The 18,355-nt window shown below is 60.2% G+C and overlaps 1 protein-coding gene across 1 annotated transcript; it reads left to right on the forward strand.

The window, feature by feature from the left end:
* Positions 1 to 456: 456 nt before the first annotated feature.
* On the forward strand, positions 457 to 11,693 carry SERINC2 (serine incorporator 2). Its single transcript, XM_075173918.1, has 10 exons — positions 457 to 551; positions 7,688 to 7,849; positions 8,412 to 8,599; positions 8,705 to 8,784; positions 8,942 to 9,079; positions 9,205 to 9,374; positions 9,476 to 9,566; positions 9,700 to 9,835; positions 10,150 to 10,362; positions 10,890 to 11,693. The coding sequence occupies exons 1-10, from the start codon at positions 513 to 515 to the stop codon at positions 11,026 to 11,028; spliced, it is 1,356 nt and encodes a 451-aa protein (XP_075030019.1). The 5' UTR covers positions 457 to 512; the 3' UTR covers positions 11,029 to 11,693.
* The last annotated feature ends 6,662 nt before the right edge of the window (positions 11,694 to 18,355 follow it).

The following is an 18,355-nucleotide window of genomic DNA, read 5'->3' on the forward strand; positions in this document are numbered from 1 at the left end:
ACCCTGAGCTGCCTTCGGAGGAGCCGACCCCTTCCCGCGGGCTGCTTCGAGGGGAGGGAGAGCCCCGGCAGTGCGGGCCCGGGCACCCTCTCCAGCCCCGGGGGCACCCCAGAGCCCCCGCTCTGGACCGGGCTCATGGTGTCGGCGGGGTCCCCTCGGCGGCGAAGGAGGGTCCGGGGCTGCCACTTCCCCGGTCCGAGGGGTCGGGGGGGATGAGGGGCGGTCGGGGGGGATGGAGGGACGGTAAGGGGGGATGGAGGGGGGGTCGGGGGGGGATGGAGGGGCGGTCGGGGGGATGGAGGGGGGGTCGGGGGGATGGAGGGGCCGTCGGGAGGGACCCGCCCCCGCCCCGGCGCTGCTCCACCCGCCCCGCAGCCGCAGGGGCCGCCCCGGGGGAGGTGCGGCGGGAGCGACGCGCCCCGAACTCGGCGCCCCGGGGCCGGCCCGGGCGGAGCCAGCGCGGCGGCGGCGGCGGAGGGGTGCGGGGAGCCGGCGGCAGCCGCGGCCGCACCATGGGGGCCTGTCTCGGCGTCTGCTCCCTGCTCAGCTGCGTGAGTGCCCGCCCGGCCGGGGCACCGGGAGGGGAGCGGGGCTGCGCCCGCTCCGAGCGCGGCAGCGGCGGGCGCGGCCCAGGGGCGGGGGTGGGGGGGGCGCTCCTGGGGGTCTGGAGGAGGGTCCAGGGGAGGCCCGGGGAGGTCTGGGGGACAGCCCGGGGATGCGTCCCGGTACATCCGGGGGGCCCAGGGGAGACCCGGGCCTGCTGCAGCCGGGGTGGGGGGGCGGAGACGGGGGGGATTCCAAGGGATGCACCCCTGGGGGGTGCAGGGGACCCCCGCGGGGGTGCAGGAGACGCCCAGGGGGATGCACCCCTGTGTATGCGGGGGATGCAGGGGGTGCCCGGGGGGATGCACCCCCCTGTGCCTGGGGGGATGCAGGGGACACCCGGAGCAGGGCATCCCAGTGCACCCGGGGGTGTCCAGGGGACACCCGGAGGGTTCACCCCGGGGAACTCTGGGGCTCATGAACGTCATGGTTGGGGGGAGCCTGGAGTTTGAGGGCACCTGGGGTTGTGCACCCCAGTGCACTTGGGGGATGCAGGTAGCCGTGGGGGATGGGGGGGTCCAGTCCCGCTGCGCCTGGGGGAAGCAGGGGCTGACACCCCACAGCACCCATGCTATGCTGAGGGGCCGGGGGTCCTGTCTGGTTCTCACCAAAGTGGGGGGCTGGGGACGGAGTAAGAGAAGGAGCCAGGACGGGGGTGCAGGTCCGTGGGTGGGGGGACTCTGCGTGGGGTGCCATGGCCCAGGGCGGGTGCAGGGTGCGTGATTCGCGGTGCCGTGCCCGGTGACGCAGGGTGCGTGCTTCAGGGTGCCGTGCCCGGTGACGCAGGCAGCTGCCCACGGCCGGTGCTGCCTTTGCTGGCATTGCCTCACCTGCGGGCGCGGGGCCAAGGCAGGGCTACCAAACCTCCCCAGGAGCCGCCGGCCTGGAAACCTGGAAACAGGGCTGGTTTTGCAACTCGACCTCAAAGTTTTGGAGGTTTAATGAACAGGAGCTTTCGAAATGTAAGATCGGATGGAGGGCGGTCTGCAAGGCCTCTGTCTGTAACACACGTCCGATACTTTTCCGTCTGGGCAGGTATCGGGAAAACCGGGAGTTACTCCGGAGCAGGGCTGGGGAGGTTTCTGGCCTAATTCTGGATTTTTTCCTCTAAAAAACTATGCTGGCCCAGGCTGTGGTAACGGGGTAGAGTTGCTATAGAGGTATAGTTCTCCTATTCCTTCCAGTGGAGCTGGTTGACTAAAGCTCAATTCTGAACTGAAAAACCACAACAGGGGGAAAAAAACCACCCCCAAACCCAAACAAACCCCCCAATCTTTGTATTTTTAAAAATTTTTAATAAGAAAATCTGAACTAACTCCTTCTGGTCAGCCTGCGTCATTTGACTCAAAGCCGCATCAGATTGCCAAGCCTTCAGCACTGTTCCATTAAAACTCTACCAGCCGTTCCCGAGTGAAACTTTGCACCATGCACGAAAAATTTCCCTTTCTCTGCCTCCAGCGATTTGCCAGACCCTGCCCACCGCTGCCATGAGCAGTGCGGTTGTCTCGAGCTGCCTTCCTTGGGGGACAAGGTTGGTGTTGGCCAGCAGAAGCCTGCCCAAGCCAAAGCAAACCCCGGGGGCGCGTGCAGCCCTCTGGCATGGTTTGGGCACCTCGTGGGGACTATCAGCCTCCTTGTACCAATGCAAAGCCACCTGCCAGACGTGAGAGCCACCAGCCTCCCGAGCCTGTGCCTGACCCTGTGGGTTTGGTACTGATTAACCTGCCGGGTCATTAATTTAACAGGAGATAAAGACCGGTTGCTCGGCATTGCTTTTGGTTGACTCAGCTTCTGCAACCCTGGGTTTGCCCGCGTGAAGGCAGCTTGCAGAAGATGTGTAGTTGGGCTGGTGTAGTTGATTTGGTGTAGTTAGAAACATAGAATCATTAAGGTTGGAAAAGACCTCTAAGATCATGGAGTCCAACCGTCAACCCAACCCCCCCATGCCCACTACACCATGTCCCTAAGGGCCTCATCTACACGTCTTTTAAATACCTCCAGGGATGGGGACTCCACCACTTCCCTGGGCAGCCTGTTCCAAGGCCTGACCACTCTTTCAGTAAAGAAATTTCTCCTGATGTCCAATCTAGACCTCCCTTGGCACAACTTGAGGCCATTTCCTCTTGTCCTATCGCTGTTACTTGGGAGAAGGGACCAACCCCCACCTCACTACAACCTCCTTTCAGGTAGTTGTAGAGCGATGAGGTCTCCCCTCAGCCTCCTCTTCTCCAGGCTGAACACCCCCCGTTCCCTCAGCCGCTCCCCATCAGACTTGTGCTCCAGGCCCTTCACCAGCTTCGTTGCCCTCCTCTGGACACGCTCCAGCACCTCCATGTCCTTCTTGTCGTGAGGGGCCCAGAACTGAACACAGGATTCGAGGTGTGGCCTCACCAGTGCCCAGTACAGGGGCACGACCACCTCCCTGCTCCTGCTGGCCACACTAGTTCTGATACAGGCCAGGATGCCGTTGGCCTTCTTGGCCACCTGGCACACGGCCGGCTCATGTTCAGCTGCTGTCGACCAGCACCCCCAGGTCCTTTTCCTCCGGGCACTTTCCAGCCACTCTTCCCCAAGCCTGCAGCGTTGCCTGGGGTTGTTGTGGCCCAAGTGCAGGACCCGGCACTTGGCCTTGTTGAACCTCATACATTGGCCTGGGCCCATCGATCCAGCCTGTCCAGGTCCCTCTGCAGAGCCTTCCCACCCTCCAGCAGATCAACACTCCCGCCCAGCTTGGTGTCATCTGCAAACTGACTGAGGGAGCACTCGATCCCCTCCTCCAGATCGTTGATGAAGATATTGAACAGGACCGGCCCCAGCACTGAGCCCTGGGGAACACCGCTCGTGACCGGCCGCCAACTGGATTTAACTCCGTTGACCACAACTCTCTGGGCTCGGCCGTCCAGCCAGTTTTTTACCCAGCGAAGAGTGTACCTGTCTAAGCCGTGAGCCGCCAGCTTCTCTAGGAGAATGCTGTGGGAGACAGTGTCAAAGGCTTTACTGAAGTCCAGGTAGACCACGCCTTTCCCTCATCCACCAGGCGGGTCACCTGGTCATAGAAGGAGATCTGGTGTAGTTGATTTGGTGTAGTTGATTTGGTGTAGTTGATTTGGTGTAGTTGGGCTGGTGTAGTTGGGCTGGTGTTTATTTGGTGGTGTTGGGTTGGTGTGGTTGGGGTGGTGGTGTTGGGGTGGTGGTGTTGGGTTGGTGTGGTTGGGGTGGTGGTGTTGCATTTCCCCGTGTTGGACTGCACGGACAGTGCTTGTCCGGCTTTGGCCACGCTCTCCCAGCCTCCGGGCAGAGGAGGGAGCACCGCAGCCCCTATGTGCGAGTCGCGCTGGAGGTGAGCTGGATTTAATGAGGAAGTCGATAGTGAAACTGGAGAGATTAATCTTTCATCTGCAGCGGCTGAAAACCGATGCTTCCTCATTAATTTGCCGCTCTCATGCTGCAGCCACTTCCCTCGGTTGGCTTTTTCCGTCCCGCTGTTTGGCCGTTGGCCATGTTCATACTTACAGGCGTCTTTCAAAGCCTTTGAAAGGAGGTGTATCGGAGCGTGTCCGGCACTGCCTCAACATGGGAGGATTTTCCTTGCTCTTAACCCATTTGCTTTTTAAAAAAGAGACTGAATTCAAGGGGTGCCGGGCAGCAGGTCGGGTTAGCACAAGGGATCTGCTTCCTTTGCAAAGGTGCTTGGAGGGGGATGTCCAAGACGGGCACCAGGAGCCGTGAAAAAAGGCTCCTGGTGACACGGGACTCTCGCATTACTGCTGCACGAAGCAGGTCAGCGGGACGGGGCTGCCGTACCCCGTTACCTCGGCGGTTCTCTTCCCGTGGTTGCAAGAGGCTGTAAAACCTGAAATACAGCCATGGAGCTCGGCCATGTAAGGGTCATCCTTGAAAATAAACCTGCGGCAGGCTCCAGGGATGCTCCCGAAAACCTCATACTGGGAACCAGCTCATCCACCCTCAGCTTTCCCAGAGGTCAACCCAGAGCCCAGCTCCATCGTGGCCCTGTGGACACCCCTTCACCCCCCCCCACCTGGGGGGAACCTGATACCCAAGGCTGTGCCTCCTGCAAGTCTTCGGTGATAATTGGACGTGGGGCTGAACCCCCAAATCCAACGACCTCCTAAACAACAACAAACCTCATGATTTTCCGAGCCAGTTTCGGTGTTTTTGGGACTGGTGCTTTTTATTTCGATTGGCACTGAAGGGAGCGGAGCTGGAGGTATTGATGCGCTTAAAGTTAAGCGTGCGCTAAGGTGCTTTGCTACGTCAGGTCAAATAATGCAGTCATTCTGCATTAAAGGGGAATTTTTTTGTTGTTCTCTATTTTTTTTTTTTAATTTGAAGGGGAAATACAGTAACGCTGGCACATTTTAAATGCGTTCTTGTGCAAGTGGTGCATTTAATGAGCCTGAAAGGAAGCAATCTCTAATTGAAGGCTGTTTTTTCATGCTTTCAAGTCGAAAACGTGAAGTGATGTCCCTTGAGCAGCTCCTGGAAAGGTGGGATGAGGGTCCCTGTGGGATGCGGGGGCTCCTCTCGCCCGCCCCAGCTCCTGTGGGTACCCTCAGCTCAACACAGCCTCCGGTGGGGTGGGACGTGGGTAAAGAGGAATAAATCAGGAAGGACGTGATTTTTCTCAAATAATGATGTGCTTATGTTTAAAAAAGAAATTCAAAGCCACCTCTAGTGATTTGGGGGCATCAGAGCGATCACGCGTGAGCATCCGCGAGCACCCCTGATGAGGGAGCTGCGGGTTTGACGTCCTTCTCACCCAGCAGCTCAACATCTGGTTTTCTTTTCTGCCGCATCTGTTTTTCACACTAATTTTAGCAATAAGAAATGTATATTTGAGCTGATACTGAGTGATATTTAATTAATATTGATTGCTGGGCATAATTAGGAAGAGCATAGCCATAATAAACACACAACACATGCTCATCCCTTAATACTAGGAGAGAGCTGGACTCTTCTTGTGCTTACAAGTGCATCTGGCTGGCTGATGTGTCTCAAGTGCAGGAGAGGAAGAGCTCTTCAAAAGGAAGAAATGAAGTATCGAAAGCAAAGTAAATCAATGCAATTAGCTTGTCAATAGAGGGAAAGTAGTTTGTTGAGGACCGGAGATGGTCACAGGATTTCTTAGGAAGAAGCTGGCTCTGATACAGGAGTAACGCCCAATGCTGTATATTTTGAAATAAGTGGATTTGGGAATGCATTTTAGCTAGAGAAAAATATTTGGAAAGCGAAGCTGTAGTATTTTAAAGAAACTCCAAATATTTAATTCCCGTTGGTCTCTAGGCAATACCTGTAGCTGGAAGCTTGCCAGGACCTGCCTGGGGATTTCTCATTGCTCCCTGGGCTGGGGGAGGCTGTGGGCTTGTGAGGGCTTCCGTCAGGCATTAAAAAAAAAACAAAAAAAAAGGAAATAGCCTGAAGTTTCCCTCTTTGAGAGGACTTGGGGTGTATTTTGCTGTTGCATTGCTTGGGCTGTCTGTCCCGAGAGCCCCGCTGTTCCCGCTCACACCATGGGGAGTGGGGCAGAGTTGGGAATTTAGTTTTAATTTAATTTTTGGGTCCTTTGAGGTTTTATGGAACACTTTAGCCCATCTGTTCGTTTATGTGGGGTCAGCGCTGGCTCCTGGTTCAGCGGCCAGGAGGACATCGCCACCGGCTTTGCCTTGATGTGAGATGTTGGTTTTCCTTCCCCAACCAGCCCCGATAACTCCCAGAGTGCAGCAACTTCAATGCCAACCCGAGAGACACCTTATTCCCCTATTTTTTTCCCCAAATATTTAACATGGGACATGGTGGATGAGTGAGCCAGCAGTGACAGGCCATCCCAAAAAGCTTCTTCCATTCTTTTGCCTGAAAATACCCTATTTATTCTCCAACTTCTTTTGGGAAAATAAGGGTTTCAGGATGTGGCAGCGAGCCGGGAGATCCCGGGGCTGGGGCGGGTGATTAAGAGGCAGAAAATCTTCCCCATCCGGATCAGGGATGCCATAGTCAGGGCTGGCTACAGCCGTATCCTGCATTCCCACCCCATCCGGGGCTTTAAAACCTGTTATGCAAAACCCCTGCGGCTGTTCTTTCTCTAGGGCAAAGGATTGAGGCGCTCCCACACCTTGTAGGTATTAAATAGGTGGGTAAATATCCAAACTGTCGGACAAGCTGGTGAGAACAGTTTATACCGGAGCAGCAAAACTCAGCTCAGCTCAGCACAGCCCAGCCCAGCTCAGCCCAACTGGTGGGATGCAAACAGCATCTCCCTAACGCTCCTCTAGCGATGGCTTGCGGGAGCCAGGGAAGTCGAAGAATACAGTTTAATAAAAAATCCCTTTTTCTCCCTGCAAGCCTTATTCTGCGCAATCCTTGTGCAGGAAACCCCCGCCAATGTTGTGCTAGGCAGTAAGGTTGGGTTTCGTTAAGCCAGGTTCCCCGCTTTGCACCCAGCTCTGGCACGACAATGGGAGCCCCTGGAGCGAGGGTGCACCCAGCGCTGCCGATGCTGGATTTGGGAAGTCAGGACCCACTGTGGTCCACCCAGGGATGCTGTGCCTCAGTTTCCCCACCTGTAAAATGGCCTCTGGGGAGGGGGAATGATGGCAGAACATGTTTCCCCATGACGCTGATATCGGTGTGTTCCCCATCCCGTGTTAGATTGAAAAGGCAACCTTAAATTATTGTGCAAACTCATTTTATTTGGTAAAGAAAGGAGGCTCCTGCAGGGCAGTGCTTTGTTTTGACCGGAGCCTTTTTTTGCGTGCAATTGCTGGGGAGCAAAAAGGAAGATGAGGGTGTCTCCGGGACTCTCGGGGTCATTTTCCAAGTTGGTTGTTTATTGCAGTGAACCCCTTCCCACAGCTCTTTTGGTTTTCAGCATCTTTTCGGGGGGATTTGGGACCATTTCCACGAGGTCCCGTGGGGTGCGGGTTGTGATGCTGGCTGGCGAGATGCTGTAAGCAAAGCCCCCGGCACAGCGGTGTGGATTCCCGGGCAGATCTCCTTACGGTTCGACTGGGGCACGTGTTTTGGGGCCAATTTCGACCCCTCCGACACGGGGATGCTCTCGTTGCAGGTGTCCTGTCTCTGCGGCTCCGCGCCATGCCTGCTCTGCGGCTGCTGCCCCTCGGCCAAGAACTCCACCGTCTCCCGCCTCCTCTTCACCTTCTTCCTCTTCCTCGGCACCCTCGTGTCCATCATTATGATAATCCCCGGCGTGGAGAAGGAGCTGCACAAGGTAAATAACTCATGGGGGTTGTTGGGCTTGATTGGTGTGGGGAAGAGGTTTAGCTCATGGTGGGTATGGGAGGCTGAATCAGAAAGTGAATTTTTGGGTCACAATGTTCCTTCTGTTTCGTTTTTTCCAAGCATCTTGCTAGGAGAGGCTGTTATTAACCCCGGTTTTCCACAGAGGGGACAATGCAGTGGGATAATTCCATGCATTATCTAGTTTTCCCAGATGTGTCCCGGGAAAGTTTCCTAACATCCCATTTTTGGGGGTTCAACTGGCCAAGTGACTTGCAAGTCACGGAGGTGGGACTTCAGAAGCAGGGAGCTGAGGTCTCCCAGCCCAGCTGGGAGAAGGCTGGGCCAGGCTTTTTGGGAAATGCTGGTTTCATTCCAGCTTTCCACTGACCCGCAGGGTGCCTTTAGCAGTGTCACCCCACCGCTGTCCCCGAGCAGGCCAACCGCTTGCTTTACGGTTGAGCAGTCATGGGCTGGCCCATCTTTGGTGGCACCAGGGCTCGTGGCGGGTGCGGGATGCTGGGGTGATGCTCACCCTCCCGTCGCCTTTGCAGCTCCCCGGCTTCTGTGAAGGCAGCGGGGCGGTGCTGGGGGTCCAGACCCACATCGACTGCGGCAGCTTCCTGGGTCACAAAGCCGTGTACCGCATGGGCTTCGCCATGGCCGCCTTCTTCTTCCTCTTCGCCGCGATCATGGTGTGCGTGCGCAGCAGCAAGGACCCGCGAGCCGCCGTGCAGAACGGGTGAGCGTTCGTCCCTGGGCGGGGGGGATGCTGGGGTGGGGGCAGACCCCCCCCTTCCCTGCTGGGTTCCCTCTTGCAGACCGTGCCTCCTCTCTCCTCCCGCAGCTTCTGGTTCTTCAAGTTCCTGGTGCTGGTGGGGATCACGGTGGGGGCCTTCTACATCCCCGATGGTGCCTTCTCCTCAGGTGAGGAGCTGCCCCCACTCTCCTCTGCATCTCTGGGTTAACCCTCAGCACAGGATTAAACCCGGGGCTGGCGTCGGCATCCCCGCTGCCGTGTGCCCCTGCCATTGCCAAATTCCCATTATCCCTTCTTTTAACTGTTTTTTCTCTTCCCCTCAAGTCTGGTTTTACTTTGGTGTGGTCGGCTCCTTCCTCTTCATCCTCATCCAGCTCGTCCTCCTCATCGACTTCGCCCACTCCTGGAGCCAGCTGTGGCTGCGCAACGCGGGCGAGAGCAGCGCCAAGGGCTGGTACGCAGGTGGGTACGGCTGGCACCGCAGAGGGTCTAGGGATGGGGACACTCGTCCTGGGGCCGGGTGTCGCTGAGCTGGCGGGGACTGGGGGCTCTGCTCCAACCTCTTTCCTTCTTGCTTTCTCCCCCAGCCCTTTGCATCGTCACCTTCATCTTCTACGCCACCTCCATTGCGGCCATAGCGCTGCTCTACGTCTACTACACCAAGCCCGAGGGTTGCACGGAGGGCAAGGTCCTCATCAGCATCAACCTCATCCTCTGCCTCATCGTCTCTGCCGTCTCCATCCTGCCCAAGATCCAGGTGAGGCGGCGGGGGGCACCTGGGAGGCCGGTGGCCGTGTCACCGCGGGGCCACCCGCGGGGTACGGGGCCAGCCCTGAGCACCCCCCGTTGCGTTTGCAGGATGCTCAGCCGCACTCGGGGCTGCTGCAGGCGTCCCTCATCACCCTCTACACCGTCTACGTCACCTGGTCTGCCCTGGCCAATGTACCAAGTAAGCAGGATGCGGCCTCGGGCGCAGGAGGGGGTTGCATGGGGCAGGAGCACACACTGGGGTGGGTGCTTTGCCCTCCCCGGGTCACTGGGGGCTGGGGAAAGGCGCTGAACCCCCTGCGTGTCCCCCCCAGCCCAGGCCTGTAACCCCACGCTGCTGGTGAGGAACAGCACCGGCTCGGCGACGGCCACCCAGCCGCTGACAACCTGGTGGGACGCCCCGAGCATCGTGGGGCTGATCATCTTCATCCTCTGCACCCTCTTCATCAGGTGAGGATTTGGCTCGTGTCCCCGGGGACCGCACCGTCCCTCTGCCTGCCCGGAGCAGAGGGGCATCGGGTGGCTTTTAGGGAGAGGCGATGCTGGAGGGGAGGTGACAGCTTGGTCCGGGGTTTTTGTCCCTAAGTGCCTCTTGCAAAGCCATCCCGGTCCGCAGGGACACAGGCAGGCTGCTCTGCGGGGCCGTGGTCACAGCTTGTAGGGTTTCCACACAAGCTGCATCCCCCAAACTGCCCTGCCCGTCCCAGGGGGGGCTGAGCTCGGGCTGGGGGGCAGCCCTGAGCCTGCCCTCCCTCTGCCCGCAGCGTCCGCTCCTCGGACCACCCGCAGGTCAACAAACTGATGCTGACGGAGGAAAGCGGGGCCGGGGCGGGCAGCGAGGCGGCGGCCGTGGAGAGCGGGCTGCACCGCGCCTACGACAACGAGCAGGACGGCGTGTCCTACAACTACACCTTCTTCCACCTCTGCCTCCTCCTCGCCGCTCTCTACATCATGATGACGCTCACCAACTGGTACAGGTGGGCAGAGCTCCCGCGGGGACCGGGGACTGTCCCCCTTCCTCTGCGTCCCCTTCTCCTGGCGTCCTCCCTGCTCTTGCGCTGGGCAGGGCTGTTTGCTGAGACGCATCCGTGTGCAAACCCACTTAACGTGCACCCTAATCAGCGCTAATTATTTTCAGGTAGCATAGGGCTGCCTATGGCACGTTGTGCCTGGGCTCGCCAGCTCCCTACTGCTGCCCGGGATCCTCTGGGACATGGGGGGAGCAGGGATCCAGCCCCTGGGGTGCTGTGGGCTGCAGCACCAGGGTCGCATCCCCTGGGAGAGCTGCAGGGAGCTGCGTGGCTGCAGGGAGCTGCGTGGCTGCAGGCACGGGGTTCCTCCGCTCTCTCCTCCGTGCTCTTTGCATTGCACCCATGGCTCGGTGCTCACAGCCTCCATCCCTCCCCAGCGCCGTTGCTGCCCGCCGTGCTCGGGGCGCGCAGGGGGATGCCACCCCGCGGGCGCAGCGCAGTGATGGGTGCCACCCGCTTGTTTGCGATTTCAGGCCGGATGAGAACTTGCGGGTGCTGACGAGCCCCTGGACGGCCGTGTGGGTGAAGATCTGCTCCAGCTGGGCCGGGCTCCTGCTCTACCTTTGGACGTTGGTGGCTCCGCTGGTGCTGCCGGACCGGGACTTCAGCTGAGGTGGCCCTGGGCACCCCGCTGCCGGGTCGGAGCCACCGTGGCCCTGTCCCTCGAGTCCGGGGACAGCCCCAGCTCTGCCTTAGCCTCGGGTTTCGCACACAGGAGCAGCTACGCTGGGTTGTGCCTTCTCGCAGGTCTTCTGTTTTAATCTGAAAGGGATGAAGTGCCAAGCAGGGAAAATCAGCAAGGGCTGAGAAAGACTTGAGGATGTTTTTAAAGCTCTTATCATCTCCGTGTTTGTCTAGTGCCTTTGGCAGTGCCTCCGGACCCTCTTCTTCTAGCGGAGACCACCGCCTTGCCTTGGAGGGTTTGGTTTTCACCAGCTGCTGTTGTCTCGCTTGGTGCCCCGGGACCGCGGTGCCTTTTGGAGGGGCTCTGGGGACCGGCCGTGTACTGGGAGCTGGGCACTGGCCGGTGTTGCCGCCCCAACCAGCCTGGAGGAAAACGAATCTCGGGGATTTGTGGCTGGAGGCAGATGTCCCGCTGCATCCCCCAGCCTCGGTGGTGGCCCCAGCTCCTTGAGGGCTCTCCTGCCCAGCCGTCCCCGCGGGAGGACGGGTCCCTGGTCCTCGCCAGGGCACGGCTCGTGTTTCCCTCCCGGCTGTGCTGGCCTGGCCCCAGCACTTCGCCTCGTTAATAAAGTCTCGTTTGGAATAAACCTGGCAGATTTGTCCTTCTGGAGTCTTTCCTGACGTGTGCGCTGGGTGCGCGGGAGGTGGAGGAATGGGGATGAGGGCACAGGGCGCTGCTCCATGGGTGCAGGCAGGGGTGGCATCGCTTTGGGGCACGGCGGCTTGGAGCCCTGGACCCTGCTGCCAGCCTGTGGCACCCCGAGAGTCGCTGCTGGAAGGGGGGGCACGTTGCCTGCAGGGTGGGCAATGGTGATAAGCAAAGTGGGGTGCGCAGCATGGGATGCGCAACGTGGGGGGGTGCAGATGGTATAGGGGTGCAGACAGTATAGGGGTGCACAGGGGCACATGGGGATGGGGTGAGCACCACAGTGGGGTACACACCATGCTGGGATGGGGTGCATCGGATGCTGGGGTGTATCCCATGCAGAGGTGCACCCTGGGGGGGGGTGCCCCCAGGTGGGTGCACGCTGTGGCAGGGGGTCCCTGTCCTGCAGTGGCTGTGGGAGGCGAGAGGTGCCCGTCGCCCACCCCAGCCGGGGCTCCCCGGGAAAGGGCCTCCCGGCTCAGCCCTGTGCTGGAGCAGCGATTCAGCCCATCACCGTGGCCAGGCTCGCTTCGTGCGGGAGCAGGGGCTCTGGGAAGGGGCACTGGAGCCCCGGGCCCGCCCGCAGGCCGCGGTGCGGGGGCAGGAGCCGGTCGGGCCGGGCGGGGCGGAGCGGAGCGGCTCAGCCGGGGCCGGCGCTCGGCCACGAGGTGGTGCTGGCAGCCCGCGCTGCGGCACCCCGCACCCTGCCCCTGCACCCCGCACCCTGCCCCGGCACCCCGCACCCTGCCCCTGCACCCCGCACCCCGCACCCTGCCCCTGCACCCCGCACCCTGCCCCCTGCCCCCGGCACCCCGCACCCTGCCCCTGCACCCCGCACCCTGGCCCCTGCACCCCTCAGCCTGCCCCCTGCTCCCTGCCCCCCGCACCCTGCCCCTGCACCCCGCACCCTGGTCCCTGCACCCCGCACCCTGCCCCCTGCCCCCTGCCCCCCGCACCCTGCCCCTGCACCCCGCACCCTGCCCCCTGCCCCCGGCACCCCGCACCCTGCCCCTGCACCCCGCACCCTGGCCCCTGCACCCCTCAGCCTGCCCCCTGCCCCCTGCCCCTGCACCCCGCACCCTGCCCCCTGCCCCCGGCACCCCGCACCCTGCCCCTGCACCCCGCACCCTGGCCCCTGCACCCCTCAGCCTGCCCCCTGCCCCCCGCACCCTGCCCCTGCACCCCGCACCCTGCCCCCTGCCCCTGCACCCCGCACCCTGCCCCTGCACCCCGCACCCTGCCCCTGCACCCCTCAGCCTGCCCCCTGCCCCCTGCCCCCCGCACCCTGCCCCTGCACCCCGCACCCTGCCCCCTGCCCCCGGCACCCCGCACCCTGCCCCTGCACCCCACACCCTGCCCCTGCACCCCGCACCCTGGCCCCTGCACCCCTCAGCCTGCCCCCTGCCCCCTGCCCCCCGCACCCTGCACCCTGCCCCCTGCCCCCCGCACCCTGCACCCTGGCCCCCGCCCCCCGCCCCCCGCCCCCTGCACCCCGCACCCTGGCCCCTGCCCCCCGCACCCTGCCCCCCGCACCCCGCACCCTGGCCCCTGCACCCCTCAGCCTGCCCCCTGCCCCCTGCCCTCTGCACCCTGCCCCCTGCCCCCTGCACCCCGCACCCTGCACCTTGCCCCCTGCCCCCTGCACCCCTCAGTCTGCCCCCTGCCCCCCGCACCCTGCCCCCTGCACCCCGCACCCTGGCCCCTGCACCCCTCAGCCTGCACCCTGCCCCCTGCACCCCTCAGCCTGCACCCCTCAGCCTGCACCCTGCATCCCTCAGCCTGCACCCCTCAACCTCCACCCAGCACCCCTCAGCCTACACCCTGCCCCCTGCCCCCTGCACCCCTCAGCCTGCACCCTGCCCCCTGTACCCCTCAGCCTGCACCCTGCACCCTTCAGCCTGTACCCCGCAACCTGCACCCAGCACCCCTCAGCCTACACCCTGCACCCAGCACCCTGTAGCCTGCACCCTCCAGCCTGTGCTCTGCACCCTTCGTTGTGCACTGTGGCCTGCATCGTGTACCCTGAGGAAACTGGGGGGCAGAGGCACTCCCAGCAGCGTGTTTGCAGATGTCCCCCCCATTTGCCGCTCCAGGCCACGTAGGTGGGGGGGGGCTGCAGGAGCCCCCACTGCAGATCAGCTGTGCAGAACAGCAACGCACTGGGGAGCCGACTGGCACCTGGGTAACCCGTACGTCCCCGTATGCACCTTGGGCAAGTGACACTTGCCAATGCAACGTGGTCCCCGCAGCCTGCAGGGACACGCTCAAACCTTTCCCACGATGAGCTTTGCCTTTTGCATTTCCCACCTTTCAGGAGAGCAGAAAAACACTGCGCCTGCTGCAGCCGGCCGGTGCCTCCCCGGGCTGCAACTGCGGGCGCCTCCCGATGAAATGCCCAAGCAGAGCAAGTCAACGGGAGATAAACCCAAGGCACTGGCTGCATGAAACGTGCCCTTGGCTCCCATCCCCAGCCAGGGAGCCTCCGCGAGGATGAGGATGGCTCCGCAGAGCCGGCAGCACCCACTCTGGTTCCAGCAGTGACGTAGCAGCCGCTGGAGGTGACACAGTGACAAGGTGTCCCACTCAGGACAAGTCTCCAGCTGAGCCAGCAGCAAGTCTCTAGCTACCACCAAAATGCCTCGTCCCTGGGTTTTTCTCTAAAACAAGAAATCCTTGTTCTTTCTTTCGGCTCTCCAGCTGTATCCAAACAGCTCCAGCATGCTGGAATAACCCAACGGCGAGCGCCGATGCGCTCCTTCCCCTGCCTTGGCTTGGGAAGGTCTGGGTTGCACAAGGATCTGCTACAAGAGTTATTTTCACGTCGTGCCTCCTATCCGTTATTTATTTAAATAAGAATAATCTTCGCTCGCTGTTTTCTTTAGGAGACATTTCAAACCGCTAGGAAATACACCTCGATGTAATGATCATTGCACCCCCGAAACGATTAGGGAAACTGAGGCAGAGCAAGTCGGGGTGACTCTGGCCGTGCTGCTACAGCTGCCAAACCCCTCTGCCTTCGGCATCCTTTGATTTTGGGTTTCAGCGGAGAAAAACCTCCCCATGGCGAGTTATTGTCTGTATGATGAGGCTGTCCCATCCGACTGTATTTATCTACCCACGTTCGTCCAGCTGTGGAGCACCCCGAGCAGGAGCTCGAGCCACGGGGAAGCCTGGCTGCCATTGCAATCCTGGCTGGATATTTTAATGCAAATAATAATAATAAAAAAGATGGATTGATGGCAAAAATACCCCCCCCAGGCCTAAGCATGACATGAGTGAGGCTCGCGGGCAGAGATGCTGAGTTCACTCTGGGCCCTCGCAATCCCCTCCCGGTGCTTGTCATGGGAATGGAGACTTGTGGCTGTTCTGCATTTGCTTGTTAGCAAGTAAGATCCATTCCTGAGTCCAAACTTCCTGACATCTGCAGGCAGGGAGGATGGGGAGCAGCCCCCTGCTAGGTGGGCATCACCGCTGAGCTCACCCGAGCCCGTGGGAGAGGCTGCAGGGAGCATCCTGCGGAGGCTGTCACCCTCCAGCTCAGGGTGACAACCTGAGAGGCACACGCTGCCCCGCCGCCCCGAATTACGCCTGGGATTCCCCGGCCATGGCTTTGCTTCACGGGTCTGATGGAAAAAGGATGCTCCAAGGAGAGCTTGCGTACCTCTGTGTGCAACAGGGTCAGTGATGGTCTGAAAACTTCCTTTTCATGGTGACTGTCGCTTCCGAAGGGAAATGTCCCCATGCTGTGCGTACGCCCTGCAGCAGCAGCTATACATTTGGGAGGCTAGTTGAGTAGTTAAGAAATATACGGCAGGGTCTGGTTGCTCCAGCTCTGAGGAGCTACAGGCTCTTTCCAAAGCGTGCCTGGTTTAGATAGCATCTTCGGCCACCAGATCCCGGTGGCTTCAGCAAATGGTCCGTGGGACAGCCCGTGGCACTCCCAGCCACCTCGTCTCAGAAGTGGGGTGACCCTTTTCGTTCTAATTTCCTGGGTGAATAATTCATCAGCAAGCATCTGCCATCTTTCTCTCAGCAGAAAACACAGCCCTGGGTTGGGTCCCCTCCCTGCCTGTCCCTCCCCATCGTGCACCCGAGTCGCAGCCCCAGCCCGGAGAGCAGGATCAGACCGTGCACGGGTCTGGCACCGACACTATCCACTGACGTGGCTTTAATTGTTCTAATTTTCCTCTCCCTGGGGGGGCACCTCAGAATGATGGATACGGGGGAAATAAGGGTAACGTGGGAAATCGGGGAACCCACGCAAGGTCACTCAGCCGTTTGCTTTACGAAAGATAACTGTGATCACGGCATTGCCAAATTAAATTGAATTTAAACCCCAGAGATGGGGATGGTACCCTCCTGGAGCTGCTTGGGTCATCAAGGGGTTTAGGACCTCGGAGAGGGGGGACCCCCCACCAACACCCAGGTCCAGGGCAATGGGGGTGGCCACGGTCCCAAACTGCTCCCCTGCCCACCCGCCACGGTCCTCAGGCGATGCCAGCGCTGCCGGGGGCTCCGCAGCATCGTTTTATTCTCTCTAATGCATGATCTCCCTTGTTTTTTATTTTATTCATGGCATTAACACATCGGGCAGCAGCCGGACTGGCTTTTGCTCAAAAGAGGAGGGGAAAGCGTTTACATAATTCATTTAAATGAGGCACCCGGGGAAATCCAAATTGGACTTCCAGCATATTTACAGTGACACGCAGAGCCCCATGATCCGCATCTGGAGCCATTAATGCCTCCCAGACGGACCACAGAGCATGTATAATTAATTGTGGAGCAAAGCCATTGCCCAGCCTCCGAAGATAACGCTCAGAGGCAGAGGCAGCATCTCCCAATGCTGTCTCCCCCGAGGCGTGGATTTATTTCAGTGGGTCTTCCCTCTTCCCCAAGAAGTTCGACCAGCCTTCCTCGGGGTAGGAAGATGCTGGGGAATCGGTGGGGTTAAAGCAGCAGGAGGAATAAGCCGAGCTGGGCTGCGAAATCACGGCGGCTTGGCTGGGCTTATGGGCGAGCATCATCCACGAGGACTCCTCGGAGAGTGCTTGAGCCCGGCGGCCCCGCGGCGATGGGCAGGCGTCAGGGCTGAGCCCTGGCCCGGGGAGGGGGCGAGAGGGACCCCACGGAGAGAAAAATCCCACTACAGTGGGGAGCAAATGGCCCAGCACCAGTTAGCCCCAAATATCCCCATTTTGTTTTGCAGAGGCATGGACCAAGCATCCCCTGGTCCGACGCAGGGGGAGGTTTGCTGCTGGGGGAGGCACTGGGGTGCTCCAGGGGACCCAGCCCTGCGCTCAGCCCCCTCCCTGCCCTCGGAGAATCACTCCCCACGGTTTCCACCCGGTGAAATCGCTCCCTTGGGTGCTCTCCAGCTGGTGCCCGGAGGCAGAGCCCGCTCTGACCCGGGCCGGCTGCCAGCCGTGGTCGGGGTGGCAGTTTGTGGGTTTCTGAGAAGGTGCCCCCGGCCTTGCACGGGGACACAGGGGCACCTCAACCCACTCAAACACTTTATTTCCAAAACCTTGGAGTGACGAGCGACTGCTCTGCCTCCCCGCTGCTTTCTGGAGCTGCTTTCTCTACCTTTAGCATTGCTTTGAAGAGCAAAGGAGAGATGCAGAGGAAGACAGGGAGTAAAAAGAAAAAAAAAATAAATAAAAAATCAAGCTTGAACCCTGCTGCTAGAGAAACATCTGTATCTATAAATATCCGCCGATGTGAGTGGGAACAGGCTGTATCTCCAGCAGCTCCCTAAGGCAGCGGAGCAGCCTCGCCCCAGCTAACCTCATTCCAACACACGCTCCTGTAACACACACAAGTCGCTACAGCTTTGCAGGCATTTTTCGGGGATAAAAATACCCCAAACTGGTCTTTAAAAAAAAAAAAAAGAAATAAATGAGTGTTGTCTTCTTGTTCGCAGCTCGGTCACAGGGAGGGTGAGCCGTGGCCCCGGGGGATGTGACCGGCTCTCTGGGTTGCAGCAGGGCTGTCCCGCTGGTCCTCGCTGGGACACGACGTCCCGCTGCCGGTCCCCACCCTGCTGTCACCCCTTTCGGTGACCTTCTCCATCCCGCCAGCCTGGCTCACGTATGCTCAGAGAAACCCATATCAAGTGCAGACTCGCTTCTTCACCACGCACAAACCCTCCCGCAGCCACGGCGGTCCTGGGGCAGGGAGATGCTTACCCAGATGGGAAACCACTGAGCTCCTGGATGGATCCATCCCTGCCCTGACTCTCTGCAGGAGCCCAGCACCAGCCCTGGGGCAGGCAGGATGGGATGGTGGCCAGGAGGACACAGACCCCGTGAGCTCGAGCTGGCCCATGGACATGATGGTGCTGAAGAACTTTCTCAGCAGGGTTTTGCTCTGCAAGTGCTGACCATCACCACTCCAGGTTGCTCCCACCGGGATGATGTCCCTCACTGTCCAACCAGGGACAGGAGGGGGTTGTCAGAGGCCACTACCGCTGCCACCTGCATTGGTCAGGATTTCCCATCAGAAGTTCTCTTAAGCTCACACCATACAATGCTCAGCGGCTCCCAGGGGTCTGAACCCTTTCCAGACGTGTACGTGACCTCCTGTCTGCTGGTGCAAGAAAGGGAACGAGAC

Source organism: Calonectris borealis, chromosome 25 (genome assembly GCF_964195595.1).
Source record: "Calonectris borealis chromosome 25, bCalBor7.hap1.2, whole genome shotgun sequence".
In the NCBI taxonomy this organism is placed as follows: domain Eukaryota; kingdom Metazoa; phylum Chordata; class Aves; order Procellariiformes; family Procellariidae; genus Calonectris; species Calonectris borealis.

Excerpts from the sequence above, each read along its gene's own strand:
- SERINC2 (XM_075173918.1), top strand. The coding sequence starts at position 513 with ATGGGGGCCTGTCTCGGCGTCTGCTCCCTGCTCAGCTGC. Across the intron at positions 8,785-8,941 it reads CGATGGTGCCTTCTCCTCAG|TCTGGTTTTACTTTGGTGTG; the intron begins GTGAGGAGCTGC and ends CTTCCCCTCAAG. Across the intron at positions 9,836-10,149 it reads CTCTGCACCCTCTTCATCAG|CGTCCGCTCCTCGGACCACC; the intron begins GTGAGGATTTGG and ends CTCTGCCCGCAG.